This window comes from Chaetodon trifascialis, chromosome 3 (genome assembly GCF_039877785.1).
Source record: "Chaetodon trifascialis isolate fChaTrf1 chromosome 3, fChaTrf1.hap1, whole genome shotgun sequence".
In the NCBI taxonomy this organism is placed as follows: Eukaryota; Metazoa; Chordata; class Actinopteri; order Chaetodontiformes; family Chaetodontidae; genus Chaetodon; species Chaetodon trifascialis.
This window is the reverse complement of record NC_092058.1, coordinates 17,194,991-17,213,384: the sequence shown is the minus strand read 5'-3', so window position 1 is coordinate 17,213,384 and position 18,394 is coordinate 17,194,991. Positions and strand designations below refer to the sequence as shown.

The following is an 18,394-nucleotide window of genomic DNA, read 5'->3' as shown; positions in this document are numbered from 1 at the left end:
AGCAGGAAGTGAAGAGGAGAAAGAAAGGACAGGCGAGGAAGACTTAGTGGCTGGAAGGGGGGGGGGGCAATGAGAGGTGGCATGTAGGTCATTTAAACGCCAAGGCTGAAGGAATTGACTCTGTGTCAGCATCACCTGTCTGTAAAGTGATGTGACCTTGACTTAACTGAAGAACAGTTCCCATCCCAGGCACCCCTTTCTCCAACTCTCGCAGCGCTGGCCGAGCCCTCAGGCTGGTTTAGCCCAGAGAACAAATGAGCAGTACATGTTGGAGGCTGAGATTATTGTATTGAGTGTTGTGTGTGTGCATGTTAGGTACACACACAATGTGCATGTGTGTATCTGTGCTGAAATACAGTAACTTGTATGTGCATAATTTTTTTACAAGCATTTCATGTGGATCTCACATACAAGCATATATAAAAATCTATATAAGGGAATTTTAATTTTACTATTTTATTTATATTTATTTGTTATTTATGTTTCCCTTTCACTCCCAGGATGGACAAAGATCTTCACAAAAAAAATCTGAAGCCTTTATCAAATAACTCTTAAAACTAGAAGATAACAAAATCCAAAAGAAAAGCTCCTCAAAGCCAAACTTGTAAAAGCATGTGTCTCAAAGCTTCATGCAGCGTCAATGTGTTGTCAAATTAGGCTTGGCAGTCTTAGGGAATCAAATAGTCTGTAGACATGAGGCAGTGTGGTAGAGAAGAATTTGGTATGTTTGAAATAAAACCAGATGTGCAAAGGAGATGATGGTCATATTTTTTCCTAAACTGGCTTGTTCATAAAACCACACTGAGAGTCAACGGCTTTGATATAAAATCTTAACTCATGCCCTATATTATCAAATTCTTTTGGGCGTTCATTCGTGTTTCATTTGGGGTAGAAATGTACTGACAAACTGTCCATATGGGACGTGAGCCCACAAGACTGCCAGTAGACTGCTAAGCCTATCAAAAATGTATTGCTACCATTTTTGATTGTCATAAAAAACAAAAGTAAAACAAAATAACGTAGAAAATCTAAAACATCCTCTTTTTACAAAGCGAAAAAAACAAACAAAGATATAGAAATAGAGACAGGTAAGAGATAAAGTAAGCTCAGCCTTAGTGTTTAAATGGGAGTCTCACCTGGAATGACAGAAATAGTTTTCAATGCTCGGAGAACCCTGAACGTTCTCAGCGCCGAGACATTCCCAAGGTCCACAAACTCTGTTATATATCTGTAACAAGGTAGGATGACACACAGAACAGAACCCCATGACACACAACACACACGATAACAACACACACACGCACGCATGTACGCGCAAGAGCACAACACCAGCACCACCATCGAAGACCAGGAGGGGACACCACGGTGAGAGAGAGAGCGCCTGTCCGACCAGTGGGAAGAGGACGAAGGAGGAAGAGGAGAGGGACTGAAACAAAACCACACCTAACATCAACCCCGTGACTCGCCCACCCGCAAACACAAACACCTGGACTGTCTTACCTGGGATAACTGAAATTGTTTTCAAAGCCCTCAGAACCCTGAACGTACGCAGAGCTGACACATTGCCTAGGTTTACAAACTCTGTTATATACCTGCAAGGTGGATCAGATACAGTTACTCAGCAGCCATTCCAAACAGAGGAAAGAGAGAATAGATGGTTACATGATATCTTAATAAGCATTATCAACATGGCATCATGGACTGTGGGTTGAAGGATCAGTAGGCAACTGTCTTCAGAAGCTTTCTTTCACCTCACATCCCACCATAAATCATTCAAACTGACACTCTGAGGAAAAACAGTTGTCGGATGAACAGTTTTCTGCATCTCTAAAATTTAAAATCTTAATAACCAATCAGGATAGCTTGTGGAAAGAAAGCACGCCTACTGCCTGTCAATCATACCTGCATGTTTCAGTCTAGTCTTTACAAGCCTGCAGACAGCAGGCAGGCAGACAAATCTACATCCATTAAGGAAGTGAAACAAAATACTGGCCTTGAAGTAAATGTGGATCAGGAATGTGGGATGTTTGATAAGACCCAGACTCTGAGTCTTGGTAACTGCAGCTTTGCAACTATGGGGGATAATCTATAGCATTCAAAAAGTTAGGGGTTGATGAGTTTATTAGTAACGACTAGATTGAACTCATGAAGCGATGCCAAGTGAAAAAAAAGAAAAAATGACTAAACTTTAATGGTTACCTCATGCTAACAAAATGGTGTTTGCCCTCCGCTGTGGAGTAAAGCTCAGACTGAAGGTTGACACATCGCAGTGTGTTTGTTTCTGCAATGGCTAAAATCAGTTTCTCAGGTTTTTGGGCCTCTTGTTTTTACAGATTCTTTGCACCTTTTAAATCGGAGGGGTAATGTCTCTACCCACCATTAAATATAAACTATAGAGATAAGTCCAGCACACTGCAAAAATAGCAGTTTGTTGTTCAGACATTTGTTTGATGGACTATGTGAGTTAATCAGAGAATTCAGACTAATGCTAAAACGTCTAATCACAGTATTTAACATTTCAGTTGTAATCTTCCTGTAATATGATTGTTCTGTGTGTAAGTACATTGAGAACAAGTTAAAATACAATTCATAATTGCCTCTCTTATGTTATATTTTCATTAGCCCCTTTTGGCTTTCTTACTTTTTCCTTTTCACATTTGACCAAAATTGCTATTATTATTTTTATTACTGCTAATTATTTCATTCATTAATGCTTTTAATCTTACTAATATCTTACTAACAACTTAAAATACTTACGCCATTGAGATGACCATGAAATCCAGCCAGTTCCACGGGTCTCTGAGAAAGGTGAAGCCGTCTATAGCAAAGCCTCGGGCAACGATTTTTGTGAGTGACTCAAACGTATAGATACCTGTGAAGGTATACCTTGAAGGAAAGAGAGGCGACAGTAAAACAGTGACGGATCAAACACAGATATGATGACGGAGGAGATGTAAGAACGCATACTTACTCTACTTGTTTGGACCACTCTGGGGGGTCACTAAATGTCATGAATATACAGTTGGTCAAAATCGTACACATGATGATCATGCTGAATAACGTGAGAAGACAGGAGTTAAGGAAACTTGAACTGTGCTACCCCATGACACCCCACACCTTTCAATACACCAGCAACTGAAATCAAAGCATCTGTAAAATACTAATCATTCACTGTAAGGCATAGAAAATCAACCACTTGAAAGGATATGAATGTATCAAAATCTTAATAGCTATTCGCCTAAGTAAATTAAAAGGGCTTAAGATGTACAAGGATGGCGTGGCACTGAAGCGGAAGATTGTTTTCCCTTTGTTTAGGACTATAAATGTCTGTGGAAAGAGAGAGAGAGACAGAAACAGATAAGAAGACAACATGTTCAGAACAAATTATATGACACTTTTAAATCAGCGAATCAGCGTACAGTCTTAAAACCTTCGCTCTATCTTGCTGTATCCTGCAGCTGATGAGTCCTGAGCTCACCTCTGAGTCAGGGGGCTCCACTGAATTGGTTTCCACTCTAACTACACTGCTGATTCTCACAATACCGGTGACAATGGAATCCATTTGAACATCACGATGAGAGTGCTTGTCCTTTTACCCATTTTGAAATCTTTACCCTACTATCAGAGGGGCAACCCTGAGCGAGGTTATATTGGCCTCACATTATACAAAGCAGTAAACTAAAAAGGTATAGAAAAAGGCAGCGAGGACATGAGACTGTGTTTTACTCTGCTGACATCACTCCCTCCGCGGCCAGCCACCTGAGAACCGGGAGCACGGATAACACATCTCTCCTGGTTGCATCAGACACGCAGCCTCTGTCCAGGCTTTTCACCATGACAGCGGCTCTGCAGGCTGTCTCAGGAGCAGCAAACAGGTGCACGGGAAGCTCTTCGTGGCCAAACGACTCTCTTTGCCCAAAGTTTAAAGCTCTTACTGGAAGAGAACCGCAGATGCTGTCATCGATCAGGGGCAGATCTGCTGACTCCGAGCTCTCAACTACCACTCCCCACCCATAAACAGCACTGGGCCAAGTGGGGCTGGGCACTGGGGTGAGGCAGCAGTGTGCGTTCGTTTGTGTGTACGCTGTGGGTGTGGCTTGTGGATGTTTGTGCCCAATTTTTGACAAAGACAATACGGGGTCAAGAGTGAGAAGTGTGAGCATTATATACAAACAAATGGAAGTCTGGGATGTTTTACGTGTACAACTAACACTTCCAGTTTCTATTTACACATATAGGCATAACACTTCACTGACAATTTACAAATGTGTGATCTGGATGAGAATCTGTGAGTTCTGAATGTTTACCCTGCTAAAGAGTTTTTTCTGTCTTCAGCACATCCTCCTCGTGTATTTATGTCACTGCTGACAATGTTGCCTGCCAGCATTTACAGAAAACACATAAGTCCTATATGTGACTAGCATTGACAAAAAAAGTTAAAAGATATTAAAATTGGCTAAATTATACTTATTAAGCTGTCAAAATACTGTGCCAGAGTACATGCGTTCACAGCAGGTCATAAAGCCAACTCTATTTTATTTGTCCTGTTTATGTTCAGGGCAGGTTCAGGTGGTCACTTGGTCTTTTATATGCATGTGGCACCGGCAACGAGAAGAAACACACAGGCAGGTTAACAGGTCACACCACGGGAAACACTAGAAAGAAACGGAGGGGCGACCAGAAGTGTCCTGAGACAAGTGGTGTCCTGAAATCTAATTAAATTAAAAATAGCGTCTGCAGTCTGGGGAAAGACAAAATGTATTCTCTGCATCAGAAGACTCCTCGCCCTCCCTCCCTCCCTCCCTGCCTGTCTCTCTCCCTGTCTCCCTGCCTGTCTCTCTCCCTGTCTCCCTGCCTGTCTCCCTGTCTCCCTGCCTGTCTCCCTGTCTCCCTGTTCCTTTTTGCCTATGGAGCATCTGCACTACTTAAAATATCCTCTCACTATTTTTCTTGTCAGATGAAGAAAAGAATGATCTATATTTAATCAACAGTACAAAAACAGGAAAATGCATGATCTACAGTGCTCAAAGGGTAAATCTCTCTCCCAGAGGTCAATGGAAGTGTTTTGCAGACCAAGCAAAAACAGTATGTGGACGGAAGGAGGAGGAGGTTGTAAAATGAGCAAAATCTCATTAGCAGTTTACAGATGCCCTGCATGCATAACTATGGTCCATTGTTAAATCAATGCAAGGCATATTGCCTTGAATCCTATGGATCTGTAGAGGTTTTCAAAAACTTCAGATCTGAAGACAATGTCTTCTCAAAGACATATTTGCTTGGTACTTACTGAGTTTTAAGGGGGCTCATCTTCTACAGTAAATGGACATTTAGAAATGTTCATTAAGATTCACAATTCAACCACAATCAGGCTTCAGCTACTCAATGAACTGTATCAATTTAGAGGCAGAAAAATCTGCTGTTGATGCAAACTTGGCAACCTGGCACAAGGGATGCAAATGGGAGGCAATTTCCTTAATTGATCGTCTGCCACATTAATCGATAACTGATCAACCACTGAAGCTTATAAAGTACTAAATGTATGAGTTTTCTCAATGAAAGCTTCATTGCCACAGGAGCTTTTTACAGCATAATTGAAATCATAACCTAAAGAAAGTAAATCCTGAATCATAAATACACTAAAAGGTAATAACAGCAAAAATGTTCCTGACATAAAGTAGATGAGACTAAACCATTCTTCTGTCAATGATCAGTGTCAATGCAAGGGGGGAATGATAGAAGAGGACAAAGAAACAGTGAGCTTGAAAAATCAAATCTGTAGACAATTAGCGCTTATTAGCTTTGATGAACTGAAACTGCCACCATGTCATTGATGTAAGCAGCACCTTTAATGTGCTGTTCCTAATGCATAGAAAAACACTCTATGCAAGCATCATGGGCTCTGATGCCAGTTAGTCAAGTCCAACCACTGAACTCACTCCCACCAGCACAATGCATGCACCGTACTGCTGATTGTTATATACATGGTGCACAAGAACCAGGGATCAGTAAATGCTGTATATGTAACAAAGTGCACGCTGACCTTCAAAAAAGTACATGAGGACACACATGCTTATCATTATAACACTGATCTGCAAACATGATTACATACAGTAGTTAAATATACACACACACAAACACATATATTCATGACTCAGCAGAGCAAGCTTCACTGTGAGGAAGACTTATTTGCTGCAAAGCTGGAGAAATGTTCCTAATTCTCCACAGGATGTTAAAGATAAAGGCACACATGCAAGACTCAGGAGGCACAATGCAGCTGCAAGGACTGTGTGTGTGTGTGTGTGTGTGTGGTGGGGGGGGGGGGGGGGGGGGGGGGACTCGCCTCCTTTATGGGGACAAAACGCAAGTTGCTGGGTGAAGGTTTAAGCTAAGATAAGCAAGTAGTGGTTATGGTTATGGTAAGTGTGAGGGAAATGAATGTAAATTAATATAATGTCCTCTGAAGTGATGAAAACACAGCTGTGTGTGTGTGTGTGTGTGTGTGTGTGTGTGTGTGTGTGTGTGTGTGTGTGTGTGTGTGTGTGTGTGTGTGTGTGTGTGTAAGCAAGCAGTGGATATAGTGGAGCAGGGATAAGGAGAGGGACTTGCAGGGGTATGGGAGTCCCATACTGGGACAAGAGATGAAATAAGAGAGACAGGCAGAGAGAGAGAGAGAGAGAGAGAGAGAGAGAGAGAGAGATGAGGGGGTGGAGGGGGAGTGATGCAGAACATAAAGCCAGAGAGCTGCAGAGGGGAGAGAGCCAAACCTGAGATGGATAGTAGACAGAGGGAGGAGGAGTACTGGGTAGGCATGCAGCAGAGAGAGAAACTGAGAATGAGATGCAGGGGGGGGACAAAAAGAGAGACAGTTCTGAGTGAGATCTAGGCAGGGAAACAACAGAGACTAAATCGGGGGAGGGGGTGTTGTACATCTCTTAATCATCCCAGGACCCCAGCCTGACACAGACCGGTCTATTGCTTCACAAAACTAATTAGACAACGTGTAATCGCCAATAATTTTAATAATCCATCAATTTTTTGGGGGCATTTATGGACGAAAAAGGCAAAACATTTGCCTTTTCCAGCTTCTCATTTGAGGATTTGCTTGTTTTCTATGTTTGCATGTTCCTATGCAAATCAAATATGTTCAGGTTTTGGACTGTTGGTTGAACTAAATATTCAGACATTTTAAACATAATGTATGAATCAGGGAAACTGTGATGGACATTAATCACTATTCTATAACATTTAACAGAGTAAACAATTAATGAACTGATTGCAGAATAATCTAAACAATTTTAAGTTGTTGGCCTAAATGACCTTCAAAAAAAGTAACATAATCCAAATCAGAACTTCTCCATATATTTCATTTTAAAACACATCTGCCTCTTTGCAGAACCAGGAAGAGAAACACGACAAACAAACACCCATAGCTGGAATGTTGCCCATTCTGTAATCAGTACCGCGTATTGACTAAAAGCATCTGGACTGAATTTATAGACAAGCAAAAATATCTACAGTCATTCAACATCCATGTGGCTCACTGTGAAACTCTGATGCTTCGTGACAAAACAGCACAGATATCATGAGGAGATTTCACTTAATACTTATTAGCATTATAGCCTGAAACGTCACTCGTGTGCTTCTCTTTGAGCTCACTGCAGTAAGGACTCAGCCAGTAATGCCTCGCCTAAATAAGTATGCCTGCAAACTAATTTCCATGAATATTATACCATATAAAAAAATGCGTCATTCTGCTTGTTCACCTGTATGCTGTGCTGCAAAACCCCACTTTCCACTCCTTACCCCACCCTCCTTCTTTATACCAATGTGGCTAGCAGTGAAAGCACACTCAACCCTCCCCACCCCATCCCTTCCTCACTCAGCCCAGTACAAGAGGATGCTGTGTCATCAGAGACTGAGGACTCAGACAGAGCACTAAAGCCTGGCCCTCGCTTTAATTTACTACACCCTGAAAAAAAAAAGCACAGAACAGGAAGCAGCGGAAGAGAGAGGGGGAAAAGAGAGTAATGGACAGAGATGCACACAGAGACGGAGATGGTGGGGCAGGAACATGATGAAATGGTGTGTATGGTGTTACATGGTGAAATTCAGAGGTGATTGGACAGAAATGACTCGTGTTGTGATAAGGTCAATAAAATGCCACATTCAGGAAGAGAATGACGCATCTGTATCAACAAAACCTGAAAGCTGTTCAAACTACAGCAGCCAATTCAAGCTGAATCATCTTAACACAGATGTGTGCACGAGCACAGTGCGAGCTAACATCCTAATATGCCCTCCATCCATCCCACCCTGCTCTTCCTGTATGACCACAGCAGCTTTAACGTTGCCTAATCACATCAGACATTTGAAAAGCCCAGGCAGTCCTCTCCTCAACACAGGGGAAAACAAGAACTGCAACGCTGCATTTCTCTTCTTCACCACTGCCCCCTCTTCATCTCTTTGATGCATGAGTGCTGTGATCAGGTTTCCTGCAGCTGACGGTAACACGCACACACACACACACACACTTAGCCACACTCATTGACATACAGTGCAAATGGTGAGCAATACGAGGATGACTGTCGGTCGTGTAGAGGAGACGAGCAGCCTAAAAGGGTGAGGACAGAAAGGGGAGGAATGGACGCTAACCATGAAAATACCTCGAGACGCTTCCTCAGGTGTGATAAAGGACAAACACATTAGTGGATTAGGAAAATGACTGATATGAATGACAGCAGGATGAAGAGGGAAGATGAGGTCTTAGCCTGTGACTTACTGAACTTGCTGACACAACACATGGATGGGTATGATGGAGTTAGCAGATCTTGACTAAGCAGTATGAGGAGAAGTCAGAATCTATGAACTCTGAAACACACGAGGTAAGCAGTAGCCTAACAGTCTAAAAAAAAAAAGTTGAGACTGTGTAAAGCACAAATCAAACAGGATGTAACAATCTGCTAATGCGTTTTTCCATCAACTGAAAACAGTACAAAGACAATATATTTAATGTTTGACCTGATCAGCTTCACTGATTTTTGTAATTATCTGCTTATTCTGAACATGTTTTAAACACACTGGGACAAAAGCAAAAAAATAAAGAGGTTCATTGGAAACAGGCGATAGTATCATGATTGAGTATGAAAGGGGAAAATCCTGGAAACGCTCAAGCCTTGAACACATGTACAAGGATTTTTTTCAAATGCCTTCCAAAGTGCACATTTTCCACGTATCCATGTGTACGACTGAACGGATCATTTAGGAGACCGTGCCATCATGTCGATTTGCGCACGCCCTGGCAGACCACGGGTTAGTTTGCTTAGCATTGCTAAGGTAGGGTGTTACATTACTACCAGTAAACTAATAGGTGGCCACTATCGTTTGTGTTTTTAAGTTACTACTGCCAAAGGAAAATAAACTCCCTCCACATGCTCAGAATGCTCTGCTCTGCTAACTGACGTATAGTTGATTTGGACTTAAGTCGTCCGCCGGCCTGTCGTTCTTGTTTGAGTGCTTGGAATTGTTGGTGAGTTAACAAAAGTATGATGATTATTCATAGGGGACAAATCTTTATTTTTAAAATATCAGTATACGTGTGGTCAAGACCTCAGAGGTTCACAAGCAAGGGTGGAACAAGGTTCACCACTTTGTGAACACATGATTGTATGAAGGATATTACTGCATGAGCTCAGGAACACTTCGTTAAACTGTTGTCAGTCAACACAGTTTGATTGCAAATAACTGTATTCTGTTTTTATTTTTTTTAGTTTTACAGTCTCCAACTTTTCTGGAGTTAGGTATTTATCTATTAAACTGTTTAACTACTTAACTGGTAGTCTAAAAGTGGAGTACCCCTTACTCCCCTTTTGAAATTCCCTCAAACATTCTCTTAAGCAAGGCAGCACAGCCATAACTGCACCAGTGGAGCTGCTCAGAAGCCAGAAAATAAAGGACTGTGGCTGTGATGGGATTCTGCCAGTCTGGTGTATGTGTACTGCAACTAACACCCCCCCACACACACACACACCCACCCGTCAAATGCCAATGAAGCCCATTTGTTACACTTCTATAGATCTAACACTATCACTCATTACATGGGATGCTGACAAAACATCCCTCAGAGTACCTGCAGCAATTATCCATTGGATTTTGTAGTAGCTAATGTAATATTCACTCATCTATAAGACTGTGACCAGTGGCACGCAATTCTGACCGAAAACCATTTTTTAATGAGATTCATTTTATGGATGAAGTATCTCTTTCTTTGGACTTTAACCATCCCAGATAATGTAGATGTTAATAATATTTCACTTCTGCCAATAACAATTTGAGAAGAAGATGAATTGGGAGCCCATTTGCCATGTGGTTTCAAGGCTCTGGGCAGCTATGGTATAATTGTATATGACTTAATATTAAATGAATATTTCAAGAACACACAATATATGTTTGTTTCATCACTTGAAGTTGACTTAATAACATTTCTAAAACTGAATATACCAATTCAATTATTTAAGCAAACTGCAGACGAGTACCAGTTTTGTTTAAAGGCTTTAAACATCATTTAACTCATAATCCAACACAGGCTGTGAGGTTCTAATCAGAGCTCCATGGAGATAATGTGTGCATGAAATTATTCATCACAGAGGACAAAGAGTTTAAGAAAACAAATGGCAGCCTTTGCAAGAGAATCTTAAGTACCATCACACCACAAATGAGGAGGAGGAAAGGCACATTCACAATGTCTGGGAGCTGAACACATCTTGTTTATGTTCACTGCATTGTTGCTTACATACATATAAGGAATAGTGCTTTGAGGCTTTGTGTACAAAGACTAATCTTGTGCAGTGACATGCTGCGCTTAAGTGTTGGAAAGCTCTGTGCCTCTTTCCCATTGTTTACTCATCTAGACGAGCTTTTATCTAAGTTTCTGTACATAGAGCCTAAGTTGGCGATCTGTTCTGCTCTCACCCGCCATCAAAAAACACGATTTTGAAGTCATTATTTCTTGTTACATGTATAATTTTCTCAACGTAGCCTCTTGTGTACAAACTCATATGGCTTAAACAATAAGGGGGCGTGTGAAGAATAGCTGTGCGATAAACAAGCAGCTTTGCTTCAATCACCAGAGAGGAAAGTGAGCAGAGAGTATGCACTGGGCAATAATTAGGGAAGGATAATAAGACAAGAATGCAGCCCTTCCAATGACCACCACTGAACTGGGGCTGTGGATCAATAGATCACAAAAGGCTCATACACTTGATAGTTTCATCCTGTGAGGGAGTGCTGCTGGCTGAGATTGCCAGTCCTGCTGACTGGGCTTGCTGCTGCTGTACAGGCCGCAGATTCTCTTACACATTATCCCCGCCACCACACAGGAGACTGGCTACTCCACCTGTCTACACAGCTGAAGGTATTCTTGCATATTCCTGCCCTTTTCTCTCCACTTCCTGTCCTCTCCTGCCATCTTCTGCCTTCCCTTCTCGCTCATGCGGAGCTACAGTAAGGCCAAGATAGAGCTTGAGTACTGTGGGACAGAAGCCTGAAATGCCTTGAAGTCTCAACTGTCATTAATAAAAAACACACCATCAGAACAGAAGATGCAGTTCAGTGATGAACACATGATTAAGGCGTATAGAAAAAGTAGATCCGATTAATATTTGCAGATGCTCATGTTCCTATGAATGTGTCAATATATACATGCAGGCATAGAGGCTGATGCTCTGTCATTAGCTTAGCTGCGATTTAAGGTTTAGGCTTCGTTTAAACCTGCGTTGCGCTTCAACCCCATTGCTGTGTCCTCAGAAGCTGCAGTTTAAACTGCGCCTATGGTTTAGCCTAAACCCGGCGACTACATGCTGTAGAAATCATCTAAACTCCTCTAGTGGTCAATGTTTCTGTGGTTTGTCTGAAATTTGCTGCAGAAATTAAAAAAACTGAGGTTTAAGGTCATGAGGTTCAGTATAAGGACAGATTAATGCAGCTCACACTGTTTACCATGTTTGTGCCTTAGAGGGCAACACTTTATGATAATATTATATAAAATTACATTTAAAGGCCTCAAATCATGAAACAGGGTTGGTGATTATCTGACAAAGATAACAGTTGCAAAGAGGACATGAGGTCAGTTTGCTAGTGATGTATAAGTCAAAGCAAATCATCACAAAAACCACAGTTTTAGTGTAAGCTAGTACTGTTTGTCACTGAGTGGGGAAACGGTTGCTCATCACTTGATGTGATTCATTAGTGTTACTACATTCGATATCAATGTAGCATCGAGTCGTCAGAGTACTGCTGAGGGTAACAACCTCAATAATCGCGCACACAAAATCACTTGCAGTGTGCTCACATTCACTCGTATTGATTAATTGTACATCAATGTGGAAATGTGAACGACTGTGGAAACACTGCACATCACAATAACACCAATAACAGTGCATCAATGCAGATAAAATGATATAACAGTGATCATTCCGTTGCACCAGTGAATGCTGGGAAGCCAAGACACACCTATTCCCAGTGTGCTACACGATGATGAGGTTCTCTGTTACACCTGCGTTAGGAGGCTCAGACACTCAGCTGCAGTTCAGCTGCGGTTCAGCTGAACCTGTGTTCGTCTGGACAGAGCAGTCAGGTCCTCAGCGTAGCACAAAGCTGTGTTTGAAACTCTGCAAGTTCCAGGTTAGCTAACCTGACGTGCCAGATGGTTTGCTACACAGAAAAAATGTTTGGAAAAGGCAAAAGACAACTTTCTCTGATATAACTGATGAAAGCATCTACACTAATCTCTTTAAGAGCCGCCATTGTTGTTTTCAAATGAACAGTCGTTTCTCACGCTGTCGACACACCTAAACCACGCCTATCCGTAACTGTTGGGATTTCCTCATCGGATGTTGATTGGTTCAATCTGCTGTGGTTCAGCCACAAGCACATACCTTGAAGCCTGGCAAGATGACGTCTCGGCTTGTGTGAGCTGCGTGTGTGCCAGCGTAGCTGGACCTGTTCTAAACCAACTGCTAAGCTAGTCAGATGCTAAGTGAGCTAGCAACAGTCCCAGACAGCACAATCACAGCTGAACTATTACTCAATTAATGCATCAGATTCAGACAATGTATTGGACAGAGCACTGTCGACCTGTCAACTTGTCAACCAGCAAAGTGTGTTTTGTCACAAAAAATATTAAATAAGCTACAGCATTGATGGCATATAAATACTTGTCATCCCCTCCAGCTGTTCTATAATCTTTACCATGCATTAACAGAGATATGTGATCAACAACACTGCAGAAACCTTTGTAAGAATTACCACTGCCTGAGAACTGCATTCTACAGCAACCCTGCAGTGTTGAAGGAGCAGAGCGACTACACCTCCCTGCCTCAGCTGTGCCTTGATAGTGCAGGTGTACTAAAAAACTTATGGGCCTCGTATGATCTCGTGTGCACCCTAATAATGCAGTGACTGCCTCAAAGCCCCTGTAGCAGTGACTAAAAAGTACTCAAAGGCTCTAAAATCCCTCAAGGTCATTTTTGCTATTATGATATCCCAATCTCTGCTGTGAATACACTAATTCCATTTTGACTGAAACTGATATGAAACCTGAATCTGTTATGATAGTGGATTTCATGTTACCTATGTGTATGGCATGGTTAGCATGCAAGGTTAGCAAAGTTCGGCACAACAGCTAAATAAAGATTTGAAAGATTTTCAGAGCTCTCACTATCTACATATTAGTTAGGGGAAAACTGGGAGGTGCGTTGGGCCTGTGTGACAACTCACTTTCTTGTTCAGGTAGTATGGGTCCAAATCCTCCAGTGGTGTGGCCGCCATTCCATCAGGAATATCGCCGTAGATGAAGGGCAGGCTCTTCCCAGCCTCCAGGTCACTGTTGGGCTTGATCTCATTCTCGTCAGATGTGTCGCGGTGACTACTGTCCGATCTGGGCTTGGGTGGCTTCTTGTTCTTCTCTTCATTGATGCGCCTCTCGATGTTAGCGAGTGACTCCGGGGTGAATTTCTTGAAGCTGTCAGGTCCTGGGGGTGCAAGAAGGGGTGCGGCCATGTTTTCATCCTGCAGCTATTTCCTCTTTATTTGTTTTCCATCCCAGACATCCAGCTCTGACAGGAAGACAGGGACACAGAGTGAGGAAGAGTGAGCATAAGACACAGATAAAACAAAATGACAGAAAGAGAGAATAGCCCCCCCAAAAATCATCCTTTAAAATAATCATCTTTCTTTAAAACCCATTGTTGTTTCATTAATAACACTGACTGGGCACCAAAGGGTTATGATTAAAATGGGTGTCATGTTCATGTGTATGTTGCGGTGCACCCCTTTTCAGTTTCACCATTGCTCAGTGCCTCACAGATGTAATTTACTAGTTCTGCCAAAGAAAGCAAACAAAGCAAAATAAAGCTGGAAAAGTGCATTTGGAACATGGGCCAGTAGGCACTATTTCTGCTCCCTCCATCAACCTTAATGACTACAGCACCAATCCTGTATCCCTGCAAATGCTAAACTCAGGTACCCAGAACATACAGCAAGCAAATCCCTTTTGCAACAGCGAGGAGATGTGTCAAGTGCCCTCTTCTTGTGTTTATGTTCACAAATGATTGGCTCTTTATCCCACAAGGAACTCATCTGCCTGAATCTCTCCTTCACAAATATGTTAGGTGACATTTTGCAGTCTTTCTTTCTCAGGACAAATCCTTTGTCTCGAACAAAAAGGCAGCATTTGCGATGTGAGTGTGTTTGTACTGCTGGGCTGACTGAGAATAAACATCCAGGTCTGCAGCTCTCTGCAGCGTTCAGCTGACTGTCTTGGCTTGGAGGTCTCTATGCTTGAGTCTGAACAGCTCTCACTGGTGATGGTTATAAAATAAGTGGGAAAGTGGCTCCCAGCACACCAGCTCACACAAGGTTATTATCTGCCCAGTGCAAAATGACAAGGCGCCAAACAATCGTAAGCCAATCAAGTAAGACAGACCCAGATATTTGTGCTGGATGTATCAGTAAAGCTAGCGTGCTCGTTGTGCTACATATTCACTGTAAGAACTTGATATTGTTTATCAAGACTCACTGCTGTGAGTTTACTGGAGTTTACTTCCGCCATCTACTTATCACATGCATTGATTGATATTACAGATGAAGCATATAAATCAATGTGACTGGGATTTGTGGTGAAGAAAAGGATGGGTGGGGTTTACTGCATGAGAATAACTCCAATGCTGACAGTTCATTTTTTAAAGAACTTTACATTTAGTGTGATTATGAACAAATCAAACCCATCCACCTGCTCTTTTTGGGCTTGAAAAAACAAAAAACAAAAAACAAAAAAACGTCACCTGAGCCATGTTGATCTCACAACACACCCAGCACAGGCCACAGACTGTAGTCTTACCAAAACAATGACTCTACACTGGACGGTGAATTATTACTTTCCAAGATGCAGAATGTGTCAAAAGATAGTCTGTAAAGCATTGTTGGAAACTGTTCAACATCTGGCCTCCTGACTCTTTAAACAGTAAGGTTGTGCTGACATTATAAACTGCATCTCTCCAGGATCCCACAATAGATGTATTTCTCTCCCCAGCTGGCAGATGGCCATGCTGTTTCATACACCACATTTGACAATCAAGTCACAGTTCAGGCTTTAAAAAAATAGACAGTGTGTGCAACATTCAGTGAAACAATGACAAGGACCTGGAAATGAATCAGAAAGAAGTCTGACATCCACGGGCGGATAGAGATCCAACAGCCCGGTATCTTCGAGAAAAAAGCACAGCCAACCACAAGAGGAATGAAGTCCGATTCAAGTAACCCAACCTCGGCACAACCTCCAAGTCTCCTTCCACCGATGCTACATCAATTGATCTACCGTCAAGGTGATTCGAACGAGGATGCAATCGCATGGCCAGCGGTGCATGTGCACCTTATGACGCCGGGATAATCCTGAAAACGGGCAGGAGCGGGAGAAACTGTCTGAAATGCTTTCGATGTCCACTAACTCACTAGGTCACAAGAGAAAACGCAACAATTTTGATTCACACACACACAAATTAGAGATTTAAACCCTCTCGGGTCATTCTTCAATCAATTACAGTGAATCATATCAGCGCACGTAACCGGCACCAAAAGCGCGTAGCCCGTAACGGTTCTGTTAAATCCGTCATGAGTCAAGAGTCCGGAAATAGACACCGATGGATGACTGGGAACACTAAGAAGCCCGGCTGCCTCATTTGCCTCCCAAGGAAAAAATGGATAAGGTTGTCGCTGTCCGGTCCAGCAGCGTTTCAGCAAAACGCTCCTCCGCTGCGTCCTCTGTGCGGAGGAAAGACAAGCGAACGCACCACGGCTTCCGTCCCGTCGCCTGGAAAAGTCTCTGCTCCGTGCACTCTGGTGATGTCCTGACATCTGCCGGGGCTAACCGGACACCGCGGCGACACAACGCAAGTGAGGAGGAGGTTGTATAGGGCACTTGCATCACAGTCACATGGGCCGAGGAAGAACTTGCTCATCCTTCATTTCCTGCAGTGATGTCTTAATGCTGCCCGTCACTAAATGTCAGAAATCTGCCCGAATCCACAGCATCAGTAAGAAGAGGTGAGCCCAACGGGCCCGAGTCCAGCTCAGAATAACCTGGCAGCCAAATCCAAAACAGGGCTCAAATGACCCTTCATATCCTGTAATCGTCGGTGCCACATTCATGTCTGAGCTGAGCTGAACTTACGACGTCCTGACGGGACATTTTAATGACTTGTGATAATTCTAGAGATAAACAGATAAAGAACTTGCTCCCTGCGTGGGATGAAGACCACCCGCTCCCCTTCACACTGCGCGTCTGATCATGGAAGTGCCATTCATTGACTGCCAGGATTTGGTAGCCTGTGTAGTCATCGGGAAAGTCAACTGTTTCATACCGAGGCGCGCTGCTGTCCTATAGGGCCAAAGCCTGAAATACTGCAGTGTGGTTTATTGCTGCTATACAGTCGGCTCTAACTAACAAACTCATAGTAGGTCAGATGAATGCACAAGCCATATCCAGACAACTCATCCCCGGCCTCAACTCAAAGCAGCCCAGCACATCAGCACAACCCCAATTTCACACCTGAAAAAAAAATATTTACAGCACCACAAATGGAAGAGAGAGAGAGAGAGAGAGAGAGAGAGAGAGAGAGAGAGAGAGAGAGAGAGAGAGAGAGAGAGAAACTATGCCGGCCTTAAGACTGCACCACACCCGTATATATGATGTCTAGGCGACAGAGATCTGGAGTTTCCATATAATGCACGTTTAGAAACTCACAATATGATGGGGAAATGTTTTTGGGAGAGAGACTGCGTGACAATACCAGAAAAGGGGGTGCCGCGGCCCCTTCGAGGACTGCCAAACTAAAGACGCACCTACCTCCTCACGCAATACAGTCTCCAAAGAGACGGCAAGAGGGAGGGGGGCGCAGAGGTGGAGCGGGGGGATCAAACTATTATAGTTATAACATGGTAGCGACAAAATTGCTACTTCAAATGACATGGCAAGCGACGCATCATCCGTGCACTTGAAGCATTGAGGCTGGCCAGTCAGAGAAGTTTCATCTCACTTCTGAGCCTCGTATGCGTATATTTCACATTCTGACACACTGAAATGTCATTCCATCCAGCGGCAGGCCAACACCCCAAGTAACCAGCTGTCTCCCTTTCCTCTGCCACAACGCACCACAAATCCACGCTTTTCCCCTCGGAAAATCACATCTGCCTTATACTGCTGCTCCGCATACATGTTCGTCCATGTACTGGCATGGAGCCCTCCACAGACGCTGGGAAAAGATGCTGAGAGAGGGACCGCTCTGCGGCACTGGGATGCAGTCAGTCGACAAAGTAGAACTGCGATCCATCCCACGACACAAAATACCAGACAAAGCAGAAAACAGATTGTCTACTTACTTTTCCTCGCATTAACAGAAATCCAGACAGCTGTCACTGAACTGCAGATGTAGAAAAGAGTCGAGAGTAACTGCGGCTGTCGCCATATTGTTGCTGCTATCTTCCTTCCCAGTGCGTGCGGCTACCCTGCATAATTGATGACTCTCAGCAAATTGTTAGGGAGTGTCGGTAAATGCCTTTAGTTTCAATAACGGACAGGAGACCGCAGCATCGTAAGCAGAAAAAAAAAACTGTCCACGGTTCACGTAACAACAGTCAGTGATATTGTGGTTGGGATTGGTATTGACATTGGGAGCATATTTGTTTTCGTCTCGATGCTGTCTATGAAAATAACATAAAGTGTGATGTTACATATTATTTTGGAATCACAGCTGGAACTTTAAAGACACATTCAAGACAAATGTGAGCACAAACAGGAGTTTATATAACCTTTGAAACGCCAGGTAATGATACTATAATACCC

At 42.9% G+C, this 18,394-nt stretch overlaps 1 protein-coding gene across 1 annotated transcript in view; it reads right to left on the bottom strand.

Annotated features, from left to right (window-relative positions):
- scn8ab (sodium channel, voltage gated, type VIII, alpha subunit b) overlaps positions 1-18,073 on the bottom strand; it is a 49,862-nt gene extending 31,789 nt beyond the window's left edge. Inside the window, exons 1-6 of the mRNA XM_070957994.1 lie at positions 17,932-18,073; positions 13,774-14,111; positions 3,209-3,327; positions 2,972-3,061; positions 2,758-2,886; positions 1,137-1,228 (exon numbers count right to left, since the gene is read on the bottom strand). Coding sequence (XP_070814095.1) covers positions 1,137-1,228; positions 2,758-2,886; positions 2,972-3,061; positions 3,209-3,327; positions 13,774-14,055 — 712 coding nt within the window. The 5' untranslated portion in view covers positions 14,056-14,111; positions 17,932-18,073. The remainder of the gene's footprint in view (positions 1-1,136; positions 1,229-2,757; positions 2,887-2,971; positions 3,062-3,208; positions 3,328-13,773; positions 14,112-17,931) is intronic.
- Positions 18,074-18,394: the final 321 nt, after the last annotated feature.